The sequence below is a fragment of the Podarcis erhardii genome (genome assembly GCF_964252035.2).
Source record: "Podarcis erhardii genome assembly, chromosome: 3".
Classification (NCBI taxonomy): Eukaryota; Metazoa; Chordata; class Lepidosauria; order Squamata; family Lacertidae; genus Podarcis; species Podarcis erhardii.
Window position 1 is genome coordinate 54,545,058 of NC_138507.1, and position 26,991 is coordinate 54,572,048.

At 42.8% G+C, this 26,991-nt stretch overlaps 1 protein-coding gene across 2 annotated transcripts in view; it reads left to right on the top strand.

Moving 5' to 3' along the window:
• Nucleotides 1–1,162: 1,162 nt before the first annotated feature.
• RFX6 (regulatory factor X6) overlaps nt 1,163–26,991 on the top strand; it is a 31,367-nt gene continuing 5,538 nt past the window's right edge. Inside the window, exons 1-16 of one of the 2 annotated variants that reach the window (XM_081855927.1) lie at nt 1,163–1,852; nt 3,130–3,286; nt 4,092–4,215; nt 5,726–5,787; nt 8,770–8,847; nt 9,880–9,907; nt 12,702–12,809; nt 14,537–14,614; nt 14,708–14,821; nt 15,234–15,283; nt 17,101–17,260; nt 18,441–18,585; nt 20,009–20,118; nt 22,547–22,664; nt 24,826–24,948; nt 26,751–26,960. In XM_081855927.1, the coding sequence (XP_081712053.1) occupies nt 1,621–1,852; nt 3,130–3,286; nt 4,092–4,215; nt 5,726–5,787; nt 8,770–8,847; nt 9,880–9,907; nt 12,702–12,809; nt 14,537–14,614; nt 14,708–14,821; nt 15,234–15,283; nt 17,101–17,260; nt 18,441–18,585; nt 20,009–20,118; nt 22,547–22,664; nt 24,826–24,948; nt 26,751–26,960 (1,897 nt within the window). In that variant the 5' untranslated portion in view covers nt 1,163–1,620. The remainder of the gene's footprint in view (nt 1,853–3,129; nt 3,287–4,091; nt 4,216–5,725; nt 5,788–8,769; nt 8,848–9,879; nt 9,908–12,701; nt 12,810–14,536; nt 14,615–14,707; nt 14,822–15,233; nt 15,284–17,100; nt 17,261–18,440; nt 18,586–20,008; nt 20,119–22,546; nt 22,665–24,825; nt 24,949–26,750; nt 26,961–26,991) is intronic. The other variant, XM_081855928.1, reaches the window with a different exon arrangement.

The following is a 26,991-nucleotide window of genomic DNA, read 5'->3' on the forward strand; positions in this document are numbered from 1 at the left end:
TGTAAGAGATCACAATATACAGAGTGAGGGTGGGAAGCCTGAAGTCTGTGTGGACACCTGAGTCCACCTGTTCTCTGCAGGTGATCTAGCAAGGTGCAGCTGCACTCTCTGTGCAGCACCTCATGTGGGGGGGGGGTAGTAATCCTTTGTTAATTGTGCAGCTTCCTAGACTGAGGGTAAAGAGGTGCATGTTTTATTGTTATAATGTCCAAAGAGATGAAAAACTAGTACAGTGGTTCCTTGGGTTAAGAACTTAATTCGTTCTGGAGGTCCGTTCTTAACCTGAAACTGTTCTTAACCTGAAGCACCACTTTAGCTAATGGGGCCTCCCGCTGCCACCACACCACTGCCACACAATTTCTGTTCTCATTCTGAAGCAAAGTTCTTCACCAAAGGTACTATTTCTGGGTTAGCGGAGTCTGTAACCTGAAGCATCTGTAACCCGAGGTACCACTGTACTGGTTGGATTTCCAAAAGCAGGCAAATAGTTGTGGGTGGTGGGTTTTGCTTGTTGCTTTTAATATTGGGGAACATTATATTTTAAAAATATGTCCCCCAGCAGTGGACATTCCAGAGTGGACGATACAGTCCCCCCCACCCAATCTGACTTGGCAGTGAACATCACTGCAGGGCACCTGTCTACAAAGTGCCTGGGGATCATCTGTCTGCTCCCGGTATTTATCAAAGTTCCAGCATCAACCGACCCACTTTAATTCATCAGAGGTCAGCATCCTTACTTTAGTTAGAACTGCCCGGGGGTCTTTGCCCTTAGATAGCTCAGTCGGTAGAGCAAGAGCCTCTTAATCATGAGGCCGTGGGCCTCACGTTGGGCAAAAGATTCCTGCATTGCATGCAGTGGCGTAGCGTGGGTTGTCAGCACCCGGGGCAAGGCAAGTAATTTGCGCCCCCTAACCTGTGGATTTGCGCCCCCTAACCCGTGGATTTGCGCCCCCTAACCTTAACCCCCGGATGTTGCGCCCGGTGCGGCTGCCCCCCCTGCCCCCCCCCACGCTACGCCACTGATTGCATGGTATTGAACCTCAGGGTCCCCTGCAACTCTATAAAATCGCGCCCTCTGGCTTGGAAGCCTGATCTTAGTGCCCAGATCAGTAGGAGGCGACTACGGTGACTCCACTTTGCACGCGCTCAAAAGAACCGTTATCAGAACGTCCCTTCCTCTGGGGACGAGCCTTGGAGAGCAAACGAGAGCTGTATCTGAGCAAAGAGGAGTTGCTGCAGGGGCACCTGCCCATGGCTTAAAAGGGAAAGAGGTCGCGAATCTGACGTGGGGCAGAGTGCGTGACAATGGGTGGGCAGGGCTTTCCTTTCTCCCCGGCCTGGCGGTGCTGAAGGGGGAGAGCGGTTTGTTCTCGACGGCCCTCCTCCTCCTCCTTCTGTCCCCATAAAGGAGCTTGACTGGAGAGAGCCTTCACGTCTCATGCCCCTTCGGCTCCGCCTGTGCCAACCTGACCAGCACCTGCTCCGTTCCAGATCGCGCACCTGTCCTTCCCCACCCCGCCTTGGGGCCGCAGTGGGGTTGGGTGGCCGCCTCCCCGCGTGCTCTCTAGCCCCTCTGCGCCCCCGACCACCTATGGACGGGGCGGGCGCCACGCCCTGAGGATGGAGAAACTGGCGAAGTTCCCGTCCCGGGGCGCCTTTGCGCCGGGCCAGCCGCAGCCTCCGCAGCAGGCGGACGACGACGAGGAGGACGAGGACGAAGAGGAGGACGAGGACTGCTACGCCGAACTGCTGGCCCAAGGCTTGCTGGACGAGGCGCCCCAGGCCGGCTCGCTGCCCGGAGGACGGCGCCGCGGGGCCCCCGAGCCGGGGCTCCGCGCTGGGATCAAGGCAGGTGAGGGGGCAGCTGCACGCCGGCCAGCGGGAAGGGGCAGCCCAGAGAGAGGGGATCACAATCCCTCAGGGCCGGTGGGGGCAGCCTCGGATCGGGGAGCCCTTCCTCGTGTGTTCCTGCTGGGTTGGGACCAATGCCGTTGCGCACTCTGCACCAGCCCCGGGGATTTGTCACCACCCCCTGCTCCCGTTTGTACTGCCTTTGGCACTGGGAGCAGAGACCAGGATGGAGGATGCTCGGGTTTAAACTCCTTGTCTTCCCCTCCCGCCCAGGGATGCGAAGGGAACGTCTTTCCAAATAATTGCAGTGGGAAAAGATGCCACGGAGCCAATGCCGAGTTTATCTTGTTTCCATTGCATTCCAAGTACGCAGTGAAAAGGACGCACAGGTCATCCCCCTACCCCCACCCCACGTCACACCCTCAGTTTGGTGAGAAAAGTACAAAGGCTTTCATTCCCACTGAATTCCCTCCCTTTCGCTGCCGTTCTCTCTCTGAAACCCAGATCCTAAACATATTTACAGAAAGCGAAAGGCTGCAAGAGGTCCCCTTGAACTCAGCGGGACTTCCTTCTAAATAAATACATAGGCTTGGAATGCGAGTCTCCCTGATTTTATCTGGGCTTCTTAGAATTACAGTCACAGAGCTTGGCTTCAGTTTACTATACAGATGTGCAAGATGGTGTCTTTTAGTGGTGTAGTGTTTGCTGGTGCTAAAGTCTGCAAGTCTGAGGTGGACATTCCCTCAGGTGGGTATCTACAGATTCCAAATTGGCAAGGGAACATTTACTGGAGTGATTTCTATTGGTGCCTGGGGTTTTGTTACCGAGGTACCCAAAATTCAACAGTCTGCATGTGAGATATGAATATAATAGCTAAAACAACAGCATTGATTGGACCAAATATTCACCTCTTCTCATATGCCTACCAAACATTCTTTTCACACCTTTTAAAACTCTGTATAGCTCTATGATAAGAAGACGAAACTAGAAGTCATCCGCTGCAGCCATGGGGATGTTGCTCTTGTTGCATTGGGACTATGGGATGTGCTTGTGTGTATGCACGATGTGGCTCTTTGCCTTTGCAACACACCTGATCTGGATTAGGTTTCTCCCCATGTGGCTCTGATTTGCACCAAGAGGGAAAAGCTCCCATCCAAGAAATCCAAGTTCAAAATTGTGTGGAGTTCCCAGGTACAGGCATAGCAAAATAAAATGAACCAACAGCCCACGGTTCATTTTGATTCATTGTGTTTTCTTCTTAAACTCCCTTGTGCTCAGAAATTCATTTAAACCGTGAACCCCTTTCCTTGGAAGAGGAAGATGGGAAGAGCCATGAAAGTAAGATAAAATCTCTGAACAAACACTCGCCTCCAAAGAAAACGATCACTCAGATGATGAAGGATAAGAAGAAGCAGACGCAGCTCACCTTGCAATGGTAAGACCACTGGCCACTCCAGTGCTGGTTAACTCTGCACACTTACTGAGGAGTGAGTCCCATTAAACTCAATGGCTTTGGAGTAGACACGCAATGCCCCTTTCCTGCTACTCCAGGGGTATACAACATGGTACACATTGTTACTTTTCCCCATTTAATGTGTCCATTTTTAATTGTTTTAGGCTAGCGTGATTTCCATGTCATTGTAGGCCTAAATATGGATTACCAGGACTGTAATAATAATAATAATAATAATAATAATAATAATAATAATAATAATAATATTTGCACCCTGCCCATCTGGCTGGGTTGCCCCAGTCATTCTGGGTGGCTCTTTGGGTGGCTCTTAGCTCATTGTGACAGCTGATCCAAGCTTTGGGTTCACATGTCATTCACATGCAGGATTGTGGTTAAACAAACCCTGGTTACAAATCATGGTTGAGGAAGAGTGATCTTAACCACGATCCTGCATGCAGGTGGCACACAGTAAACCAAAGCTTGGGCAAACTGCTGTGCCCTGCTGAGCTAAAAGGACAGCCAGGCAGTTGTTATATGCTCCCTGGAAGCCAGCACATCTTTGCGTTCATGCTAGGCTATGGTTTGGCTTAGGTCAGAGACAGGGCTATTAGCATTTAGGAAAAATGATTGGAAGAAAGTGGTGGAGGTATTCACACAGTACAAAAGGCCCAGGACTTTTTTTTTCTAATTTCTGGGCTGGTCAGTAATAATAATAAGAAAGGTAAATAAACTAGGATTAAGGATAGGACAGAGTATTTCATGTTATTGGCTTGTTTTCCACCTTTAGGTTGGACGAGAATTATATTGTATGTGAAGGGGTTTGTTTGCCGAGGTGCATCCTCTATGCACATTACCTGGACTTCTGCAGGAAGGAGAAACTTGAACCTGCCTGTGCTGCCACATTTGGGAAGGTAAATAAGGCATTTGATTCACCTGTTTTCATTTCATTGCTTTTTTGAAATAAACAAAACCAGTTCCCTCATTTTCTTCAAGAGGTGTTTGATTTGCGCCTCTGATTTCTCCCATGATAACAGGACTGAGCAAAGCCCTCTGTGCTTTCAGTGAAATGTTATTTTAAATCTTACTCCTGGTAGGATATGCTCAATGTCCTTCTTTGTTTTGCAACATGGGACTGAGAAGGGGCAGTAGTAGAAGCTGGGGATTTGCAGGAGGATAGAATCAGTCCTTCACCTGAAGAGGTGCAGGGTAGAGGAAAAGGATTGCTGGAGTCGGCAAAGTTGAAAGGCATCTAACTTTTGTAATAATTACTGTGAGAATAGGGCACAGTTAATGAAAGAGATTGAAAAGGATAGGGTTGCAGGTGGCAGATCTTTCCTCTTCCCTCCTACCCCCAATTGACAAAAATCCACCCACGCTTTAATGTTGAACTTATTTAATCAAAGTGAGAGGTGGGCTTTCCAAATTAAATCCAAACTACTAGGAACTAGCGAAACTAAATACCAAGAAAGCTTCAGAGTTCAAAAAACACCCATGATATCTCCCAATTGCTTTGTGGAGCTGAAACACATTAGTTTAATGAAATGGGGGAGGGGGTCCATGTCTCCCAATGATATTAAATGACTTCAGTACCAACAAGAGTGAATTAACCTTAATTCCTACCCCCAACTACATTACTTCCTTTTCCGAATTTTGGCAACAGTGGGATTATCTCTTTCTATTAAATGCGGGGCTTTCCGGCTCCAGGGTATTTGCTCTGTTGTTGGCTGCTGAGCTGTGGTGTCTGTGACTTTTGGCAGCTCGGCTCACCCTCAGTTGTGCCGTTGCAGAAGTCCATTCCAAGAAGGGCCTTTTCAAAACAAGATTAGCTATGCTGCTGAACTGAAAAACAACAACCCCGTATCTGCACATCTCAAGTTCAGAGTTCCTTATCTCAAACCACATTGAATAAATTGGTTCTCCCAGCTAAAAAAAACCCCTTGTTTTAAAACCCACCTGGCTTTTTGGTAACTGTCCAGCTACTCATATTGCCCAGTTGTCTTGTTGATGCTTCCAGGGCGATTCATGTGGAATGCTAAAAGTTACACTGGGCTTTTCTTGTGTCACTTGTCCAAAATTGTTTGATTCTTGTTCTTGTGGCACAGAATGTGGAAGAACATCTGCCTTGTATGCAGTGTCTCCCAGGTTCAATTCCCAGAAACTTCAGGTAGGGATGGGAGATTCATCTGCCTGGAACCCTGGGAATCTCTTACCAGCTGTTGTAGACACATCTGAGCAAAATGGACCATTGGCTTGATTTGGCCTAAGGCAGCTTCCTGTGTTCCTAGATGTAAATCTTAAGCTATGGAGGTTTTACATTCAGGTTTCATAATGTGGGAAATGAGAGCAGCAGGGGAGATGAACACAATGCCACAGCCTTTTCCCTCCCATTATAGATATTTAATTTCTGATCTTTCACTCTAGACTATTCGTCAGAAATTTCCTCTTCTCACCACAAGGCGGCTGGGCACCAGAGGCCACTCAAAGTAAGAGATATTCCACCTCTAGCGCTTCAGAGCTGTGATTTCTCAATCTATAAATGTGTGTGTTAAGCCGTAAAATCATTCATCAGACAACGGGAATTCTCATATGAGATGAATTAATAAATAGTCTCTAAAACAGGGTGCAGAATCTATTTCAGATATGGGGCCATGTACTGTATTCTTGTGGCTGATCTTCCAGGGGCTGCATGGATAGGGCCAAATAAAAAGCAGGCAGGGCCAAAGGGCCTAGCCGCACTCGCCAAAATAAGCACACACACACATCTCGTAGTCACACACAGCAGTTAGGTTTGAAAAAAGCCTCCTATTGGAGCTGATAGGAGGCTTTTCTCCAAACCTAATTGTGGAACTGGGCATTATTAATGGGGAAGATGAATGATAGAATGATAGCGCTGGGTCCAACCCCCAAGAAGAAAGCTATTAATTAAAAGGCCCCTCAAAGCCTCAGTAGCACTTGGCCTGTCCACACTTATAGCAATTATGTTTTACAATTCTTAAAATATGCACAAATGAGGTCTGAAGGAAAAACAACAACAACAACCAGGACATCAACATGGAAAATGCTGGGGTGCAACAGATTAGCAAATCAAAATGCCTTTAGGATGATTCACAAGCATATCATTGGCAGACCCTGTCCCACTTAAAAAGGCCAATTAAAAACCTTCAGATTAAATGACAAAAGTCTGCGTAAAAAGGAAAGCTTTTGCCTGGTGCCTAAAACTGGACAAAAATGGCGCCAGATGATCTTCCCTAGGGAGAGCATTCCACAAATGGGGAGCCACCACAGAAAAGACCCATTCTCATATTGCCACTCTCTTGACCTCTCATGGAGGGGGCACCAGAATAAGGGCCTCCAATGATAATCGCAAGGTTTGGGTTGGTTCATATAGGGAGAATCAGTCCTTGAGGTATTGCGGTCCTGAGCCCACAGGCGGAGGAAGAGGGGGGCGGGGAGAGCGCACCGCCCCCAGCACCACCACCCTGCGGTGGGCGCCATGCCCCCAGGATGCGCACCACGCCCCCTGCAGGTGGTGCACCACGCCCCGGGACACGTGCCAGCCATGTCCCCGCCTGTTCTCTGCCACTGCCTGAGCCATTTAAGGCTTTCTAGCTCAAAACCAGCAGTTTGAATTAGGCCCAGAAACTAACTGGCAGCCAGATCCATGTACTCTAGGTCTGATCTTTTATAAATACCCTTGTGTGAGCCCAGGTGAGATTCATTTCCTACTGATTTCCTATAACCGAGCCTTATTTACTTTGATGTTTGATGAAAAGGCTGAAAAATTTATTTATTTATCTCCCAACATTTATATGCCTCTTGACTGTAATAAAACCACAAAGTGGTTTACAAAAGGCAGAATGAATGGGCTGGGTGAACAAGAGGGGGAGGGAGTGAAAGATGGAAGAGGTTAGAGTAAGTGTAGCAAAATGGCAAAAGTGATGGAAAGCCCAGGAGGAAGAGGCCCTTCCACACAACTGCTGTGCATGAAATCCCGCAGGCAGTTAACTTAGTAGGAACCATTAAACAAATGGCCCAGCGCAGAGAAAGCCGGTTGGACATAAGCCCTATTGAAATCAACGTGACAGATAAATTAGTTGTGCTTAAATTAAGCCATAGGGTTTTAGCCACACAAGTAACTTCCTCTGGACCAAGGCCAAGGTCTGCTGTGCAGCTGCGGTTCCTGTTGAGGGATGACCTGTGTAGGTGTCATGGAGGGCAGATGCTGTGGGCTGTTTGAGCTCGAGTTACAGTTTAATTTCTTTGTAGACTTTGATCAATGCTAAATCTTAGCTTCCCTGCGCCATTTCTGAAAGGCATTATCTTATTTATTAAAAGTGATTTAGTGGGTTAATAAAACTGATATGGCAGCTGGCCTTGCGATAATGAGTTATTGCAAGTGCCTGAGCAGCTTAATCCTATCATTGCCCTTATCAGCCATCGTTTGTGTCAGCATATGCTCAGGCCAGGGCTACTTGCCGCACAGGAACATATGTCCATGCACATGAAAATGGGAGAGTGAAGAAATAGAGGGAGAGAGGGGGAAAGATTGTTGTGCTTCTTACAGTAAATTTTGACAAAAAATACATATATGAAGATTGTCATCACAGCTTTTATTTATTTTCAGTACAATAAAAACAATTAGACACTAAAATAAACCTATCCCATTTCTCTTATCCATCCTATAAATCAGTTTCCCTCTTCTTGATCCTCCCTCTTCTATCATACTATATTTTATATAAAAAAAATACTTTTTATATTACAGATAGTAAACTATTCAATAGCTAAAGTTCACTATGGCGAGTGAGCTCGCTTCTGCACACCTCAGACTGCTGGAAATAAGTGGTTTCTAAAAATCCAAATAAGTTGGGTTCCTGGCTTAAATGTCAATACCTAATGACAAAATGGATGCCATCATATAAACTACTGTCTTGTTTTTCTCTTATTTGCTTATGAGTCTTAAGGAAAGGAATGCACCCTGTTTTCAGGGACACTGGTGAAACTTCTTATTGTGATAACACTTTGGGGTCTTTCATCACCTTGACTAGTCATGGTCCTAAGTTCAAATCTTAGCTTTTAATAATGTCCTGTCTTGGGGGACAGGATTACTGAATGAACATAAAAAAATAAAACTTGAAAGTCTGAGTTCTGCTTTGTCCTCAACTTTTTGTGCCCCTTTTAACAGCATATCTATCTATCATCTATCTATCTATCCATCCATCTATCTATCTATCTATCTATCTATCTATCATCTATCTATCTATCTATCTATCTATCTATCTATCTATCTATCATCTATCTATCTATCATCTATCTATCTATGTATCTATCTATCTATCTATCATCTATCTATCTCTATCATCTATCTATATCTATCTATCTATCTATCTATCTATCTATCTATCTAATCTATCTATCATCTATCTATTTATCTCTATATCTGTTTGTTGGCTTCTTCCCTGCCACAGATATCACTATTATGGAATTGGCATTAAAGAAAGCAGTGCATACTATCACTCAGTGTATTCTGGAAAAGGTTTGACAAGGTATGGTAAAATAACATTTGAAGTATAACTGATATAGTGTTGAATGATGTTCAAAAATCACCTTGGACTAGTTCACACATGTACACTTGATTTTTCACCGCTTGATTAACATGCAAATGCTCAAAGTGTGGACAGGAGAGGGGTGTGCATTCAGACCCTATTTGTGTTATATGTTATAAGTAACATATAACTAATGGCTACCCTCTCCTGCCATACCAGTGTGATGTGTCACACCCTTTGAGAACAAGTGGTTTATGGTCTCATTGCCTTGTGGGCAGTCTGTGTGTGGGAGGAACATCCTGACAGTGGGTGGGGTTGAAGCCAACAGGGATAATTGCATAACTCTACAACACACCCCTTATTGGGGACACTTTGGGGAACATGCTCTTAAATGCCTGGGAAAGCAGAATTGTGTTGTTTAGCACCTAAATGAGAGAAATGAGGTCTCTAGTAGTTGCTCTTGGGGAGGGCATTCCAAAGGCAAGGAGCCACCACAGAAAAGGCACAGTCATCAAAAAAGTGGCAACCTTTTAGCTATTCTGGGACTGAGTTAGGCTGCTTGCAGACAGGAATTTATTGTGGAACCACTGCTACTCATGCACAGAAGCTTTTTGCAACATTCACATCAAAATGCCAGGCCATAATTTTTGTTGCATTTAATCCAAATTTCCTCTGACTGCAGAAAATCTCTTAAGGAAAAACAGACCTCTATATGTCTGCAGTCACCAGTGGTATGAAAGCAAGCTAGTGCATTGGTTTGAGTGGGCAAGTTGTCACATAATGTTTCAGTCTCCATCACCACCAGAATTTCAGTATAGCTGAATATATATCTGCATTATTTATTATTATTATTATTATTATTATTATTATTATTATTACTAACCAAGTGGAAATAGATGTTGCTTCACTCTCCTCAAAAAAGCACCACCCTCCCTTTTGTGAAACATGATAACTAGTGGGTGGTAGTACTTTTCTCAACATTTCCTAAATTTTACATCCTAATGCAAATGTGAAATATCTTGGTTTTCAAAGGTTTTCTGGAAGCAAGTTGAAAAATGAGGTGAGTAATATTTCATATGCTTTTGTAATGTGGTGGGAACATCAGATACACTGAGCCCCGCTGATCCCATAGTGGAAGTTCCACAGTCTTTTGATGTCTACTTCAAAACCTCATGTAGTTGTGGCCTGTTGTTTATACTTTGTAAGAAGACTAGAAAATGCAGGCTCTTGATCCAGAGGGGGGAGTGAACTCAAATTAGAGAATTAAGAACAGAACAGCTACAGGAAACTTTTGACTCCACTCAGATACAACCAAGTTCAAGGTGACCTAACAACTAAACTGTACAATAGCATAATCCATATATGTGGGGCATTAACGAAGCTCTTCCCAGTGCCAGCTTCCCCAAGTTTGGAGAGGACCAAAATTTTAGATTGTTTAGCAATATGTCCCCTAGGTAACATAAGGTATGAATATTTTACAGAACTACAGTCAATAATGTTCATTAGATTATGCTAATTGATTATAGGCAGAACTTTCCCAAGCCTTCCACGTCTACAACCTTTTTTGCTTCACTGCAGCACACAGAATTGCAAATGGTTGGCTCCCCTCACTCACCACAAAGGCAGCAGTATCAGCAAACTCCTTTATCTAAAGCATTTATTGTGCCATTCAAGACTCTGTGATTAATTGAGCCACAAATAATTGCTGTCATGGACTCTCACGTTAAGCGGGCTTACAACGAGTTCCTTCGAAGGGAAAGACACCCATGGCAAATGTGCGGCTGAGACCCAAGTCTCCAGATTCATTATTGAATTCATCATGCCAATGTTTTCTCTGCATTCGACACAAACCCACACACCGCACCTCCTCCCTCAGCTCCCCTTGCCCCTCATTTTTGAATGTTTGATGGGTACTTGCATCATGATGTTTCCCAAATTACTCTTGTTTTTTTTAAAAAAACACAAAAAAGTCTCCAAATGCTGATAGGTAATTGTTCAACTGCAACCATGTTGACTCATGACAGTCTTTTAAACCACCTAATGTTTGTGTCAATACAGAATGTGAACACACATCACTTCTTTCATTTAGCTCTTTATCTGTGTTTGTGTAGCCTGATTCTTAGGTGAGGTGCAGCCTGACTATCTATATTTCTATCCTTGCTCACTTTATTTTACTTTAAATTGTTGAAAATCTAAAACAATGGTCCCCCAATCTTTACCTCTATGGACCACTTGAAAATTGCTGAGGGTCTTGGTAGACCACTTCCTGATTTTTCCACCTCTCATAGAAATCGTAATGTGCCAGATGCTTTAATAGTATTTTTAGAGCTTTGTTTATTTCTTTTATATTGCATTTTATGGCATTACAATTTGAATTCCATGCAACACAATAAAACACAATATAAGAAGTAAATGAAGCAATAATAAACCATTAAAAATAAAATAAAAATATTTAATGTGATGGATGTGCCATATCCTGTCTTAAACCACAAATCCACAGACAAGCCATGGACCACCTGAATGAAGCTTGTTGACCACTCATAGTTCTCAGACTACAGTTTGGGAATTTCTTATTTAAAATATCCATTGACTATTATCCTTGAATCATAAGACTGGCCATGGATAGACTGCTTAGTTAGATGGCCTGATTTGTGTCACCCAGCATGCTAATTCTGAGAGTGCCGATATATAACAAATTCAAAAGCTGGGGTCCCTGGAATAAATATAAAGGGATGCAATGTTCAAGCCAGACTAATGTTGCACTTCTTCAATGTTTTGCCGTTATTCACATTCTGTGCTCCTGGTTCCATGTTGTAAACTGTAGGATCGAAAATATGGGATCCAAATAAATTTAGCTTTCAGTAGTTACCAACACATAGTTACCCACACTCCATACAAATGTTGTATCCCAGCATCTTCTAAGGGCCCAGAAATCAAAGGGAGCCTTCCTCTATGGCTCTCAATCCTTCCACCTCTGATCCCACCCAAATCCCTCTTACAAATTAAAAAGTCTGCAAAAGCTACAAAATGAATAATTTACACATAATATACAGATTCTGATCATTTATCCTGAGAATATGAGTTTCCTTGCTGTGGAAAGTACTTTTTTCAGTTTCAAAATATTTTATTTAAAAAAAAAAAAACACAGAAAGAAAAACAAATAAAAATATAATGCAAACATTTTAAAGGGCAGGTATGAAAAAGAAGGCAACAAGGAGAAAACACAGTTTTTGGAATCATTTCAGGAAGAAGCATCCAGGTTTTCTTTAGAAAATCTGTTCCCCTTTTCCCTCTCCTTCTGTCCTTTTAATGCTTAGGGTTAGTGTAGAAACATAGGCAGGTGGGGAACTTGGAGCTATCTGGTTGATCCAGAAAATGCCTGGGCAGATTTATTATTGTAATTCAATCTCTCTCTCTCTCTCTCTCTCTCTCTCTCTCTCTCTCTCTCTGTGTGTGTGTGTGTGTGTGTGTGTGTTTTCCGGTGTGCTAAAGCACCACCATATATATATTTCTGATTTAGTCTTCATATGCATAGATTTATTATTAATTTAACTGATTTATTCACAACTTAATATAAGCAATCTTGAAGTGGTTTGCAAAGTAGAAACTTGAGGGGAAACCCAAAATCTGAAGTACAAATAAATAAGAGAGAGAGAAACATACTTTAAATTAAAAAAAATAGAATCTAAATATAAAAACAAAATACTGATCAAAACAAAAGCAAAAAGTTTCATAATGCCAGCTTCATAATTCTGGTCAGTAAATTTATGCCAATTAGTATGGCCAACTTTTATCCTGCTAAAATTGCGGCTGGTTGTTGGCGTGAAGATGTAATATTGTTTTCCATCTTATAGGGTGGATTCACTCGGAAATATTCACTGAGCTCCAAAACTGGAACTCTCCTTCCAGAATTCCCCAGCGCCCAACACCTTGTACTGGATGGGTGCATCTCCAAAGACAAGGTAAAAATGTAAAGTGATAATATATTGAAGTAAATCAGCTCCTTTTTATTCTGTCTCTTCCCTTGAAGGCTTCACAGTAGTAGTGACATGAAACAAGTAGAAATATCTATAATCAAACAAACTTGACTGATTTATAGTGGGAGCAAACCTCTATTATCTCCTTCTAACTGGCTCTCCGGTGGAAAGTGGTTAAATTATTTACATATTAACTTGCCTAATATTTTACAAACAGGTGGTATTTGCCTTAAGAAGGGCAAAACAAAGAAATAGTTAGGAGTACTATCCATTCCAAATACCAATGGATTAATTTAGCACTGATAAGATAGGAACAAACGATTAGGGCAAATTATTAAGTGGATTTTTCCTCCTGCCTAGTTTTGTCAATGAACAGAAGATAGCACACTTGTACTTACTGATTATTTTTAAATTATGTACATGTGGAGTTTACATGACAGAAAGGAGCACTGGGCATTTCAGCTAGCAGATTGGGTTCATTTCGTTGTAGACCTTTGTGAACAATCACATAAAATGTAGACCTTTATGAACAATCTCACTGAAAATGTTTCACAATTTTGGCTTATTGTCCATTTGATCATTGGGATCTCCCAGACTTTCCCAATCTTCATTAAAAGCCTGAGATATGCTTTGGATCCCACAGGAGTACATGAAAATGTAGACACTGGTTTCTATGGAGACACTTTAGCTTGGAAAGGTGCTCTACCTAAAGCATACAACATGTCCTTGTGGTAGAAGATACAGTCTGCATATGCCAGGCAAATTAGCGTTTAAAATAATTTTATAGCTTTGACAAAATCTTCATGATTCTGTTTGATTGGGTGGTCCAGATCAACCTTTACAGCAAGATGATATATAAAATTCAATTACCAAAATGCCCATTTTGGAGATCAAAGTCGGAAATCAGCATTTGAATTTTAACAGAAGAACCCAACTTGGAATGTTTAGTTTCAAATGCTAGTCACTTTCTGGTCCTTTGATTGGACAGTTTATCTTGGCATGTTAAACACTATTGCTGTATACTTTTAACTCTATTCTGTGTTACATCAAGAAGCAGAAGGACAGAGCATGGCAAAGCTTTAGCTCCAGCCTGTGTGTTGCAGTGGAGAGTGCTGGGTTGAAATCATGGCCTTCTTAAGTCATTTATCTCCATGCGAAAGATTTGTGTTTGAAGCCCATTTGAGATGCTGCCACTCAATGCTAGCAATAGATGGACCAATGGTCTGATAAAGTAGAAGGCAATGTCCTATGTGCTTATGATAGTTGGATAGGTTCACTGTGAGGTCAAATGAGGCTTCCAAGGCACTTTGAAAATCTTACATAAATGGTAAATCGCATAAATTAACAACTAAGTGATCACCTCGCTTGAGTGCAATGCTCAATTCCATACATTATTATTTTGTATTAGATCAGCTTTCACAGTTAATGCATAAATGCACTATGATACTTACTAAATTCCTGTAGAAGAGGTGAATGTTTGTGTGAAGGGCCATAGCTCAGTGGTAGAAAACATGCTCTGCATGCAGAAGGTTCCTGGCATTTCCAAGGAAGAATGGGAAGCATTCCTGCCTGAAACCCAGGAGAATTTCTGGCACTCGGTGTCAACAATACTGAGATTGAAGGACCAATGGGCTGATAGTATAAGGTGGCTTCTTAAGTCTCTGAATTTCATTTGATTTTAATTTTTATTTTTTAAAAAATTCCTTAAATAGGTAGATACCCTTATCATGATGTACAAAACCCACTGTCAGTGTGTCCTCGACAATGCCATTAATGGAAACTTTGAAGAGGTAAGGCTCACTTGAGTACGCACCTAGCACTTACCTGTACAAGGTCATGGCCACCATGTCATTCATAACTGTGCTCTGCTTGCTCTTCCATAGATCCAACATTTCCTATTACATTTTTGGCAAGGAATGCCTGACCACCTCCTCCCCCTGCTTGAAAACCCTGTGATCATTGACATCTTCTGTGTTTGCGACTCAATACTATACAAGGTGTGTTCCATGTTAACTAAAGTGGAGAATGGAAATCTTGTCCCAAACTAAGTCCTCACTGAAGTGAGAAGCTTCAGTATCCATACAGGGCTCATGTGACTGAATACTCCTCCATACAAAAATCATTAAAATCACCGCAGATAGAAAACAGGAGTGTCAGGGTTCCTTTCTAGTTTTTTATTAGGAGTACCACATATAGTGGAATGGTTGATGGGGAGGGAAGTGAAGTGTTAAAGTTTCTACAAATTCTTCAGTCTGTTAACTTTTAATGATTGTGAATGGTTGTTGAAATAATCTCTTATGTGTAGACAAAGCAATTTTAAGGAAGCTTTAGTAAGCACCAATTTATTCCTCCTACATCAGAATGCGTTGGTGTTTGAGAACTTTTCATTTTCCTGCCGTTTTATTCAAGGTCCTTACAGATGTACTCATCCCTGCAACTATGCAAGAAATGCCAGAAAGGTGAGCAATTACTTGCATAAGATGATGTTGATTGAATAATAAAGGTGGACATTTTGATAACTGATATGGAAGGTGGGGAGGAATTACCATTTTTAAAAAACGTTGATCTTTCAACACCCAATGACGTGAATTATTGTAGTTGAACAGGGAACAGCTTGATGGACAGTAGTGTTTCACTTGCTAATTTCAGTTGCATTTATTTCTTCTCATCCAGCAAGGACAATCAAATTCTCTATGTACAAAAGGGCAGTATGTGAGTGGTTCCTTATGCTGAATCTCCGCCATCAGCAGACAGGGCTGTACACAAGTTCCCCCTTGCTAGTTTTGGACTGTACACATACCACAAAACAAAGCACTTTCAGCTTTGCCAATGCTGATTGCTAGCTAAGGAAAAATTCATTCAGCCTTCCCTTCCTAAACAGCTGTCTCAGTGTTCATTATCTATACCATGATATGCAGTATTAATATAGATTTTTTTAATGGTGTCTGTTGGATATATTTGTTTAGGCTGAATTGTTTTGTATTGTTTCATTCCCTTTTGTTTAATGCAGTGTCAAGTATGGTTGAAGGCTTAATATATTTTGATTGGATAGGATTGCAGTGGCAAATGTTGATTTAGCTAAAGCCAGAACCCATTGCACATTGCTACTTTGCCATGTCAGGCAATAGCAGTTGGGCTGCTAGAACAGTAGATTTGGCCCATCTTGTTATGCTGGTGCAGAATTACACCATGTGACACTTGCCATTGCTTCCCACAGTGTTGCTAGTCTTGTGCATTTATTTGCAAATGCAATGGGTCTCGAGTTTTGGCCACATGGCTTTTGAGACTTCAAGCAACTAGTTTGGCTTATGTTGGTTTATCAAGTATGCAGCTTAGATTGTCCAACATTTTTGTTCAGCCGTTCCTGATTGTGTGGACAGGCGGAGTCCCCAGATCCCGAGTGGTCCCCCCCATCATGTGGAATAACGACTCTAGACAACGTGCTATGGGATTAAATTGGCCACAACTTTATTAAATTTCAAATGTGGGTAGACCTTGGCTCAGGCATTGGGCATTCTCCCTCCCTAGTCCCCAGCCGGGGACCTAGGGAGCATCAGGGTTATCCAGTGGGGGGGGGGGATGGGCCGGCTCTGGAGAACATATGTTCAAGCAGAGATAGCCGCCCCCGTTACGCCGCCGCAGGGGAGAGCAATGACGACCTTTCGGCGTACGGCCAAAGCCTCCCTTCAAAAACCCCTTTAACGGGGAACCCTGGTATCGCCGCCGCAAAGAGGAAGATGGACTAAAGGATTCTGCCCAAGGCCTGATACTGCCAAAGTTGTGACGTTTTGCTACGGGAAAGGCGAAACCTGCCAATGCAGGGAAATTCCTTTCCGGCCCTTTAACAGCGACCTTATCGTAGCAGCGCCCGCATACCTGTGGAGACAGGTTAACCTGCAAAACCTATGAAGAAAAGTTAACCTGCAAAAGAAGACATTAACTGAGGGTGGGTAGGGTGGGAGAAGCTCTGGAGCCAAGTGAGGATTAACAATTAAGATCCACCCTCTATTGTGTGGGCAGGTAATCCCTCCCCTTACCTGGCCTGGTTTCCCTGGCAACGCTTCCCCCAGGTGGGATTGGACAACTCACTGGGGTAGGCGGGGACCTCCAGGTATCCCACCTGAGGGAAGGCAAAGCCTATGCTGATGGGGCCACTCCAGATCCAGGGCTGCACACGTCCACGCAAAAGGCGCCCCCCGTTTTAAGTGGGGAGCGGTCATTATGACAAAAATCAATACAGAAGTTGATTCCAATCTACTATTTTCCTTTTCATTAGTTTGTTGGCTGATATAAGAAATTTTGCTAAAAACTGGGAACACTGGATTGTTTCATCACTAGAAAATCTACCAGAAGATCTTGCAACAAAGAAATTACCCATAGCACGAAGATTTGTATCTTCGCTGAAGCGTCAAACCTCCTTTCTGCACTTAGCTCAGGTAAATCTAGAATAAAGGTCATAGCACTGCATGCATGATGAAGAGAGTGACCTGAAAGTTTTACAAAAGACATTGGTTTTTTCCACTGGTGCTCTAGTTGTCTCAACAATTGCTTCATTGCCCTCAGCCCTGGGGGAAACCATGGGGCCACCTGGGCTCCATCTAGGCTCCATCTGAGAGGGCACTTTGGAGCCAGACAGTCAATGCCCCTGGTTAACTCCACATTCCAGTGGGCTACCAGGGAATCAGCAGAGGCCATCCATATGGGATAATATATCCCCTACCACTCTCTGCAAACCATTTGGATCCATTGAGTGGTGGTGATGGACCATTGCGAGAAGTGAAGTTACAGGGAACCAGGCAGAGCGCCTTCTCAGTAATGGTGCCCACCCTGTGAAACGCCATCCCCTCAGATATCAAAAAGATAAATAATTATACGACCTTCCATAGAAATCTGAAAGCATCCCTGTATTCGGACGTTTTTAATGTGTAGTGTTATGTTTAATGGGTGATGAGGCATGCAGGCATCAGAGGTTGGCCAACCTGCAACCCATTATATATTTGTGCTTGGATTCTATACAAAGCTTGAGATGGATATCTGTAGGTTAAGAGAGAACTGCTCCTCTCCATGCATTTGGTGAATGTGCAATGATGGCAAAGAGAGGAAGGAACACTTCTAGGCAGAAAGGGTAACAAACCATTGTGGCAAAGGTGCTAGGGCCCTCTTCCCTCAGGGGAGCCCTCTTTGCTCATTCCCCTCTGAATTGGTCCTGGCCAACTGACCATTTTCACTAACACATTGCTATTTACCAACCCACCTACCTCTCTCAGGGCTGCAGATTCATAAGCAAGAGCTGGTGAGAACAGTTGCTGCCACTGATTGAGTCCTTTCAGGCAGCCCAGACCTGCTCTGTGTTTTCTGATGGTGCAGCTTAACCCCCAGCTAATTTCATTGCATTTGAAACTGAGCAGACACCAGTTATAAGAACTGTGCTTGCTATTTCAGTGTTCATTCCATTTTTTTTCTATGTCAGAAAACATTAAGGGGGCCAAAAACAATAATACTGATTCTGTATGGTCTTCTGAACATGAACATAAAGAAAAACAGTAGTGCCATCTCCCCACCCATCTCCATTAGCATTTTCAGCATAGTTTTTTTTCCCCTGTTGCCTATTCACAGATTGCTCGACCAGCTCTTTTTGATCAACATATAGTGAACGCCATGGTTGCTGATATTGAGAAAGTAGATCTGCACAGCATTGGATCTCAGGCATTGCTCACAGTCTCAGGAAGCATGGTTTCTGAGGGAGAGGGCTACGTTGAATGTAAGTTGCTGGTCAAGGGAGGAATCATTGCTGTTCCCCACACCCAGGGAATTTCTTTTAAAATATGTTACATTAAAAATCACATTTTCTGTCCTGTGACAATCGTTTCATCACTTAAGAGTTTTTGAAATCTTAAGTGGTATAGAAATGTTTTAAAGAAAGAAAGAAATACTATTAATGATGTTAATAATGTCCGAGAGAAGTCAGAAGAAAAATCAAATCAAACTTGCAACGTTTGCATTATCAGCACCATGCTCTAACCAACTGAGCTATGATTCCCAGGCAATATAGGTTTAATTTTGCTTTATCCAACAGCTTAAGTCTAAGGTGATTTGTGTCTCATGTGTGAAAATAGGCCTTAACCTGTAGATGTTTACTACAGATGCCTGAAGCTGCATGGAAGCAAGAGCTTCTCAGTTCACTTAAATGTTGGGAGAAGCTCTTTCTCATTTCATGCACATGGTGGCCACTGATATTGAAGAACCTGGTTTGGGAATGTGATAGAGACAGCTGATTGTATACAACTGAAAATATTATCTGGAAAAAAATCAGCTTCATTCTATTCCTGAACCACCACTTTTGATATTTCAGACTTTTGCTGAAATCGTTACAGGATCATTGGCATCCTGATTTTATCCCTGGTGATTGCTTGTTATGATGACCTGGCTAATTTTTCCTTTTGTCTGTCTACACTCTGATCTTTGTGTGGTCGTTAAATGTATTTCACTAAGGAATAATAAGTTTCAGAGTTAATGAACTGGTTTTTGTTTCTTTTTTTAAAGTAATGTTTTGTTTTGTTTTAAGACACGTTTACATTTTCAGTGCCATTTCTTTTCCTCTTCTTTCTTTACTCCATTCTTCTGTTCTGCTTGTATAGCTTTATCATTGCTGTGAGACAGGAAAAGACTGGTTAATCAACAGGAGAAAAATTCCACAGGGTGCATGTAGCCCCACCATTGACTGCTGAGGTAGCTTGCTCTAAATCAAGAGGAGTGCCCTAGCCATTTTTGGTCTGAAGGTCACATTGACATGTTACAAACCCTCTGGAGACCACATGCCAAAGTGGCAAGGCATTAAAGTCTACTTAGTCACGGTAGCTGGTATAAGACTGGGTACAACTAAACCATTAAGAGTTTATGGTATTTTATTCCTGTGTTTCTCAAAATTGCTATAAGGGTGTATTCCAAGCAACAGCTAAAACTACTGGGTTGCATCCAGCTAAGACATACTCAAAATAGGCCCATTGAATTCAATGGACTTTATTTTGATGAACTCAAGATGCTGTCTTCTCATTTCACCTCTGCTGCTCTAATTCTTCCTTTTCCTTTCCTTTACATGCTCCAAAACTATCAATGACTGGTGAGTGGCTTTCTCTCCTGTTCAGAGTAGAATGCAACTACATGTTTTCCTTTTTACATGGTAGATGACTCTATTACAGTGTTCCAAGAACTGAAGGACCTTTTAAAGAAGAATGCCACTGTGGAGTCCTTTATTGAATGGCTGGATACTGTGGTTGAGCAAAGGGTTATCAAGGTAAGCCCCAACTGAAATCAAATTGTTCCTGTTAAAGTCTATTCCTCTTGTGAACAGCATTCTTCCCTCTCATGGTGGCCAATTGGCACCTTCCCTTCCTGGGGGTGGGGATACAATGGGAAACTGTGGTTTAACCAGTGCTTTTTTCTGGGGGGATGCAGGGGTACATACCCCTAAACATTTTGTCTTGCTCTGACCGACTGACATGCCAGCTGTCTCCTCAGTAGCAACGCAGACTGGAGCTCCGTCATTTTCCCCACCAGTGCCCAGGGAGGGGAGTCTGGGGTGGCTGCAATGGAGGCAATGGCACTCCTCCTCCTCTTGCAGGGCTAGAGCCAGCCAGCGAGCACTTGCCCCTCCTCGCTCAAGCCGACCCCGCCGTTGCCGGGGGCCTTCCTGTCCTCTCAGCACTGCTGCTGCCACCTTGAGTCCCTCATCCGGGAGTTGGGGAGAGGAAGGGGAGAGGGGATAGGGAGCAGCCAAAATGAGAGTACCCCTAAACATTTTGGGGGGGGAAGCCCTGGGTTTAACAAACCAGAAAGCAATGCATTAAGACACACTGGATGAGGGCACACAAGGTAACAGTTTGTTGGACTGGGACTATTACATCTGAACTGAATCCAATGTATTGTTAGGCTTCAACTTGATAGAAATAAGTCAGGCATATGTCAGAGATATTGCAGGTTTGGTTCCAAGCCAAATATTTCAATAAAGCAAGTCACCCAATTATTTGTGTATGTTCCAGTACATATAAATTTTATGTTTACACTATACTGTAGTCTATTAAGCCAGGCCTCCCTGCCTGCAGGGGCAGGAGGGGGGAAAGCCAGCTTCAGCCCTATCCACCTCCAGCCCTATGGTCAGAGGGGGGCAATAGCAGCAGGGGGGTGGGCTGACTGCAGTTGCACCAGCATCCTCATAAGGGTCAATGAGGTATGCCTGTACTTTGTGAGAAGACCTTAAGGCCTGGAAATCCATACACAATCACTATACAATTCAAATGATCATTAAGCCCTCTGATTCAAGAACGAATTGAAATATTGCAGAGTAGAATGGCATTCTCAGCTCTGTTTAGCTAATCTTTAGATAATCACTGTTAAACAGAGGAAGCAAGGGAGGGGTGGAATTGTCCACCATTCAGCATCTGTTGCAGAACATTGTTCTAGGGCAAACAGGTATCGTTTCCAGTGTTTTACTCCCACGTCTGGAAAAAAATGCTGAACAATTTACTGTATGAATCAAGATTAGCTGAGTAAGAGGTAATGATTTACAGAACACGTAATCCTTCCATTGCCCTCTACCTTCTGTTCAGTTAAAAGTGCAGGGCCTCTCTCCGTCACACCAAATGGCTTCCTTTTGTTTGCTGATTGACAAAGGGGCAGCTCGTCATGTTACCACAAGCTGCTGCTGGGTCCTGGCAAGGGAGGTAGTGTCAGAGCGTCTTTCAACGCCTGGACACAGAAAGGACTGACAGATTGATAGCACAATTTCTTGCGGGGGTATTGTGGGGTTTTGCTGGGCAGGGGTTGTTGCTGTGGGGTTTTTGTATCTTTATTTTAGATTTTGTTGTGATTTATTTGGGTTGTTTTGTATTTTTAAATGTTTTGTTTATTGTTTATGGCTGCTTTTGTTATGTTGTAGTTGTGTATTTTTTCATGTTGCAAGCCTCTTTGAGCTTGGTTTGAACTGTGGAATGGTAGGATACAAATAAAATTATATATGTATATATGCACGCATGCATGCATGCATGACAAGAGACAGAAGCAGGCCCTAATATCTATTAAGTGTCTCTGCGGGCGCATCGGTGATGCTGCAACCATTATTTTGAATGGAGTGTAAAAGTGCTTAGGCTGTTGCAGCCTTAATGATGCAGTGGGGTTTATGCAGAAGCAAATCCCTCTGTGCTCAGTGGGATGAACGTGTGTAAGATCACAGCCTTGAAGGTCCTTAGTTTGGGGCCTGGATTGTGCTCTCCACTTCTTCTTAGAAAACATTGTTTTCTCTCAACATCAAGTGAATACACTCTTGACTGATGTTCACCTTGCAGCAGTAGGTTACAAAATTATGGCCTGTATGAGGCACAGCCACCATGGTACCCTCCAGATGTTTTGAATGACATCTCCCATAATCCTTGACCATAGACTCCTTACTGGTTGGGACTGATGGGAGTTGGAGTCCAACAACATCCAGAGGGCAACCATGTGGTTACCCCCTGGTCTATACTAACAATAACTGGTTTTTGATAAAGCCAGTTGTCAATACACAGTCTTCAAGCAAGTTCACTACAAGCAAGATGCATGAGCATTGGTCTCCAGAAATACTGTACTGCACAACAGGATGGGTATGTTCTAGTTTCCACTATATGTGGATTTGGTTTTCATTTCTTTTCTCTCTCCCCCCCCCCCCACCTCCCTGCCATTTTGTTTAGGCAAGTAAGCAGAATGGTCGATCCCTAAAGAAGAGGGCACAAGACTTTCTTCTCAAATGGAGCTTTTTTGGAGCTCGAGTAATGCACACTCTCACTTTGAACAACGCATCAAGTTTTGGTATTTGATTTTATTCAAATTCTTTGTTTTCCTATTTAAGTTATGGCAAGGTGTAACCAGGGGCCCCACCAAATGAAATGAGGTGGGACGTCCATTTAGGCGGTGTCAAAGTCACACAGATGAGCCTATTTTCCCAGAAGCCAAACAGAAGTTCTCTCGAATCCAGACATATAGAGACTAGTTGTGATTACTCAGTGGTGAGAAGTATTTTCTACACATGGTCAGTGGTTCTTACATTGCTTTTCTAGGACTGAGCCATGGCATTAAAAATAATTTCTAATGTTAGGCTCTGGTAGGCCCTGGCTCCAACCAAACTTTTGTCTTTATCTGTGTGGTTTATATAATTGGTTCTTTTAATTTTAGAGGAAAATGTGATTTGCTAAGTGATGCTAAAATGTGAGATGCTAAGTGATTTTCTTTTACCTCCATGTAACTAGAAGCAAGTTTTGATGCTTTTGTTGGTGTACTTATGTTATTGCTTTTTGGCAATGGGTTTGTATTTATTCCATTAAAAGGCACAGATGCCAGGATTCATGCCATGTTTAATTTCTACATGAGAGGTGATGGGACTAAGCTTTGTCTGGAACTTGTGCTCACAACCTCTCATACGGAAGTCCCTCCCTATCTACATATGTGTACATAGGATTTGTCTTAGACTGAGTCAGACTATTGGTTCATATTGTCTACAATGACAGCCAGTGGCTTTCCGGGGGTTTAGGCAAGAGCATTTTCCAACCCTGCCTGGAGAAACCTGTCACCTTTTGTATGAAAACCATATACTGTGTTTTTTCTAGGTCCAGTCAATCAATCAATCATTTTATTTGTATGCCGCCTTTCCAAAGTTAAAACCATGCTCAAGGTGGCTTACAACATATCCAAAAAATAACTACAAACATAGCAAAAGTAGTCATAAATAATAAACAAAACATCAAATGTTACACAACCCAATTGAATAATTTCCACATAAATAATAAGATACAAAATAACAGCCGTAAGCAACACCCTGCAGCCTCAGCTTTTGTAGCTGGAGTCAGTCAGAGCCCCACCCTCCCAGTCCAGGTGGGATAAGGCCTGCAAGGCAGGGAGCAGGTTTTCCAGGACTCCCAGCCAAGATGGGCCTCAATCATTCCCTATATACCTAAGTGTATAGAGAAGAGGTGATTTCACCTCAGAGAGCATTTTATTCTCTACATGTTCACGGGCACTTTTTCCTTTATAATTCTTATACAAACCCTGGAGTTAGGGATGGAGAAACTCGATTCATTTACCCTTCAAAATTCAAACTTACCTGAATGTTGTGATGCAGTTCTGCAACAAGCCAGCGTTTACAAAAAAAAAATATGCATATATTTGGGTGCATGTAATGTATGCACAAAAAGGAATATATTAGTGAAAAGAATACAAATAATACACAAAATACAAAAATAAATCATGTTAGGGAAAATTGCTTGCATGTTAGTAAAAACTGTGAATCAACGTGTTTATAAGAAGAAATTGCTGATTAATTTTTCATACTTTTAAACTGAAAATTGCTCCAAAATTGGAGAACTGAATTTAAGATTGGAGAAATGAGAAACTGAGAGAACCAATCTTGATAGATCCTTCAATCCCTACCAGGAATAAATGATTGTTTTTGTTTTTTTAATGACAGCTCTATCATCTCAAAGAGCCCCTAGCCACTGCTGGGAATTATCTTTAAAGTGTTGCTAAGTCAAGATTTCATGACAATGTGCTCATTTTCTTACTCTTATTGTGCAGAAGTCTGCTAGCAAGACTCTGCGAACTACTTTCTTGTTGTTTAGTATAAGGGAAACTGAAATATAGCAAACGCGGACTCTTGTCTACAGAGTTCAGCTTTATCTTACTCTAATGTATGCCCTCTTCAAATATAAAGCATATCTCACTTTCATCAGTGTTGTACTTTGATGTCATTAGTGGCCAAATAACCTACAGGACAGTCAACATATTGAGCTTGGGGGGCCAGTGCAGAGCAAGATTAGAGTGCGAAGTTAAGCACTGCTTCTTGTTGGTCTTAGCAGGTCATTGAAAGTCCAACAATTATTTGTTTGTTTCATTTGCTTCTTGTAGAGTGTTGAGAGATGGTCACCAAGATAACTTTATGACATACACTCTCTCTCTCCTCTTTTCTCCCGCTGCAAAGGTTCATTTCATTTGGTCCGCATGCTTTTAGACGAATACATCTTGCTTGCCATGGAGACCCAGTTTAACAACGACAAAGAACAAGAACTCCAGAATCTGTTGGACAAGTATATGAAGAATCTGGGTAACTAGGATTGGTTGTTTATGTCCCTGAGAGTTCTGAAGCTTTGATGATGTTCACACTTGTTTGTGGTTAGGCAATGGTAGCCAAGCTGATTGGTTGTTTTGACATATTTAAACAATTATTCTTCCATACCTAATATTGGCAGGGTGTTTTGTTTATTTAAATTTCTCTTGGGATGGATGAGAGATTAAGGCTGCAGTCTTAAACACACTTATTGGGGCATAAGTCTCACTGAACTCAGTGTCCACACACGTTTCTGAGCAGGCATGCATAGGACTGTGCTGTTATAAAGCTAAACTAAAATTAAAACAGATTGCTCCCCGCTTGTTCTTATTAATTCACCTTCAGTCACAAAATGCCAGCCCTAAAAAGGTCTTACAAAATTTCATGTTGGTGCATGAGCTAAGGCTTTGGTGAGCCCCTGGGGGTGGGAGGAGTTCCAAGTTGCAGAGGCTGATTCCGAAAACAACTTTTGGAAATGGCAGAGGGATGATGAATCAAGAAAGGTCACCTTGATAATCCTAGCTGGTCATAGAGAAGAAGGCTATCTCTTGAATATATTGAGCCTTTAAATAATACCCTGAGGAGAATAGGTACCCATTGTAAACCCTGAAAAAGTACTATATGATATGTAAAAGAGTACTTTAAAAAATATTCAGGTACCAAGTGATATGGTTCTTTTTAAACATACCTAACCAGTTTGACTAAACTGCGGGAGGCAGTGGAAGACAGAAGTGCCTGGCGTGCTCTGGTCCATGGGGTCACGAAGAGTCGTACATGACTAAACGACTAAACAACAACAACAACAACCAGTTTATATTGTCCAACAACTCTGTTCCTGTTACGTTTGATTACTGTGCACAATCCGCTCTGGTTCACCACTAGCTGTGTAGTGCAGTTGGTAGAGCATGTGACTCATAATCTCAGGGTTGTGGGTTCAAGTCCCACATTAGACAAAAGATTCCTGCTTTGCAGGGGGTTGGGCTAGATGATCCTAGTGATCCCTTCCAGCTCTACAATTCTATGATTCTCTGGTGATACGCCTGAGTCCCAAAGACACAGGGTTGCTCATGCATCTCCCCTCAAGGGAAAACCTCACTTAACACTGCCCACTGTACACTTCAAGTGTGTGTTCTTTTACAGCAGATATTTAAGAAGCATCCCTGAATGATCAACCCATTCTTACATTTTCATAATTCATATAAATATATAGCAGTATACACACATAGCAGTGCAGGGGCGCCGACTTATAAAAAATATGGGGGGGCGGGGGCCCATACCGACTTATAAAAAATATTGGGGGGGCCCAAGACCTCCAAACCGCTGCTGCTGGGGGAACGAAAGGGGCGAGCCCCGGGCTGCCCTGACCTTAAGTGAACCTGTGAGGGGCCGGCCTTTGCGGCAGCCTATTGGCTGCCGCCGTGGGCGGTGAATATTAATGAGCTAGGGGGAATCCCCGCTTCTCGCGGGGCTGACGCCAGCCCCGCGAGATTGTTGATGGGTCGAGAGCCCGCAACCCCACCCCCTCTCTAGATCGGGAGTGGCTTTGTTTTAACTCATTACTGAATGTATTTTAAAAGGTAACTATCGTCAAACAAGGAAAATAAAAAATACCAACATAATTTTGTGATTTTACAAAGCATAATATAACTAATAATTTTCTTAAATTATTGGGGGGGCAGAGCCCCCCCCAAATGAATTTTTGAGGGGGCTCGGGCCCCCTCAGGCCCCATGGAGTCGGCGCCTATGCAGCAGTGCATGCTCTTATTTCACATGTTCTGAATCCCATCTTGTTTTTCCAGATGCCAGTAAAGCTGCTTTTACTGCATCCCCCAGCTCTTGCTTCCTAGCAAACCGCAGCAAGGCTGGTACGCTTTCCAGTGATGCTTCAGTAAAAAATGAATGCCTAGTGGAGCAAGCCTATTTCCCTCTGCCAAGCAATCAGCACAGCGGCATGTCCTCTGGTCTGAATCCTTTCTCCGTGGGGAACCCTGAAAATATGCAGCTAACAGGTAGGAAACAAATCCCCGCCACCCACCCTTT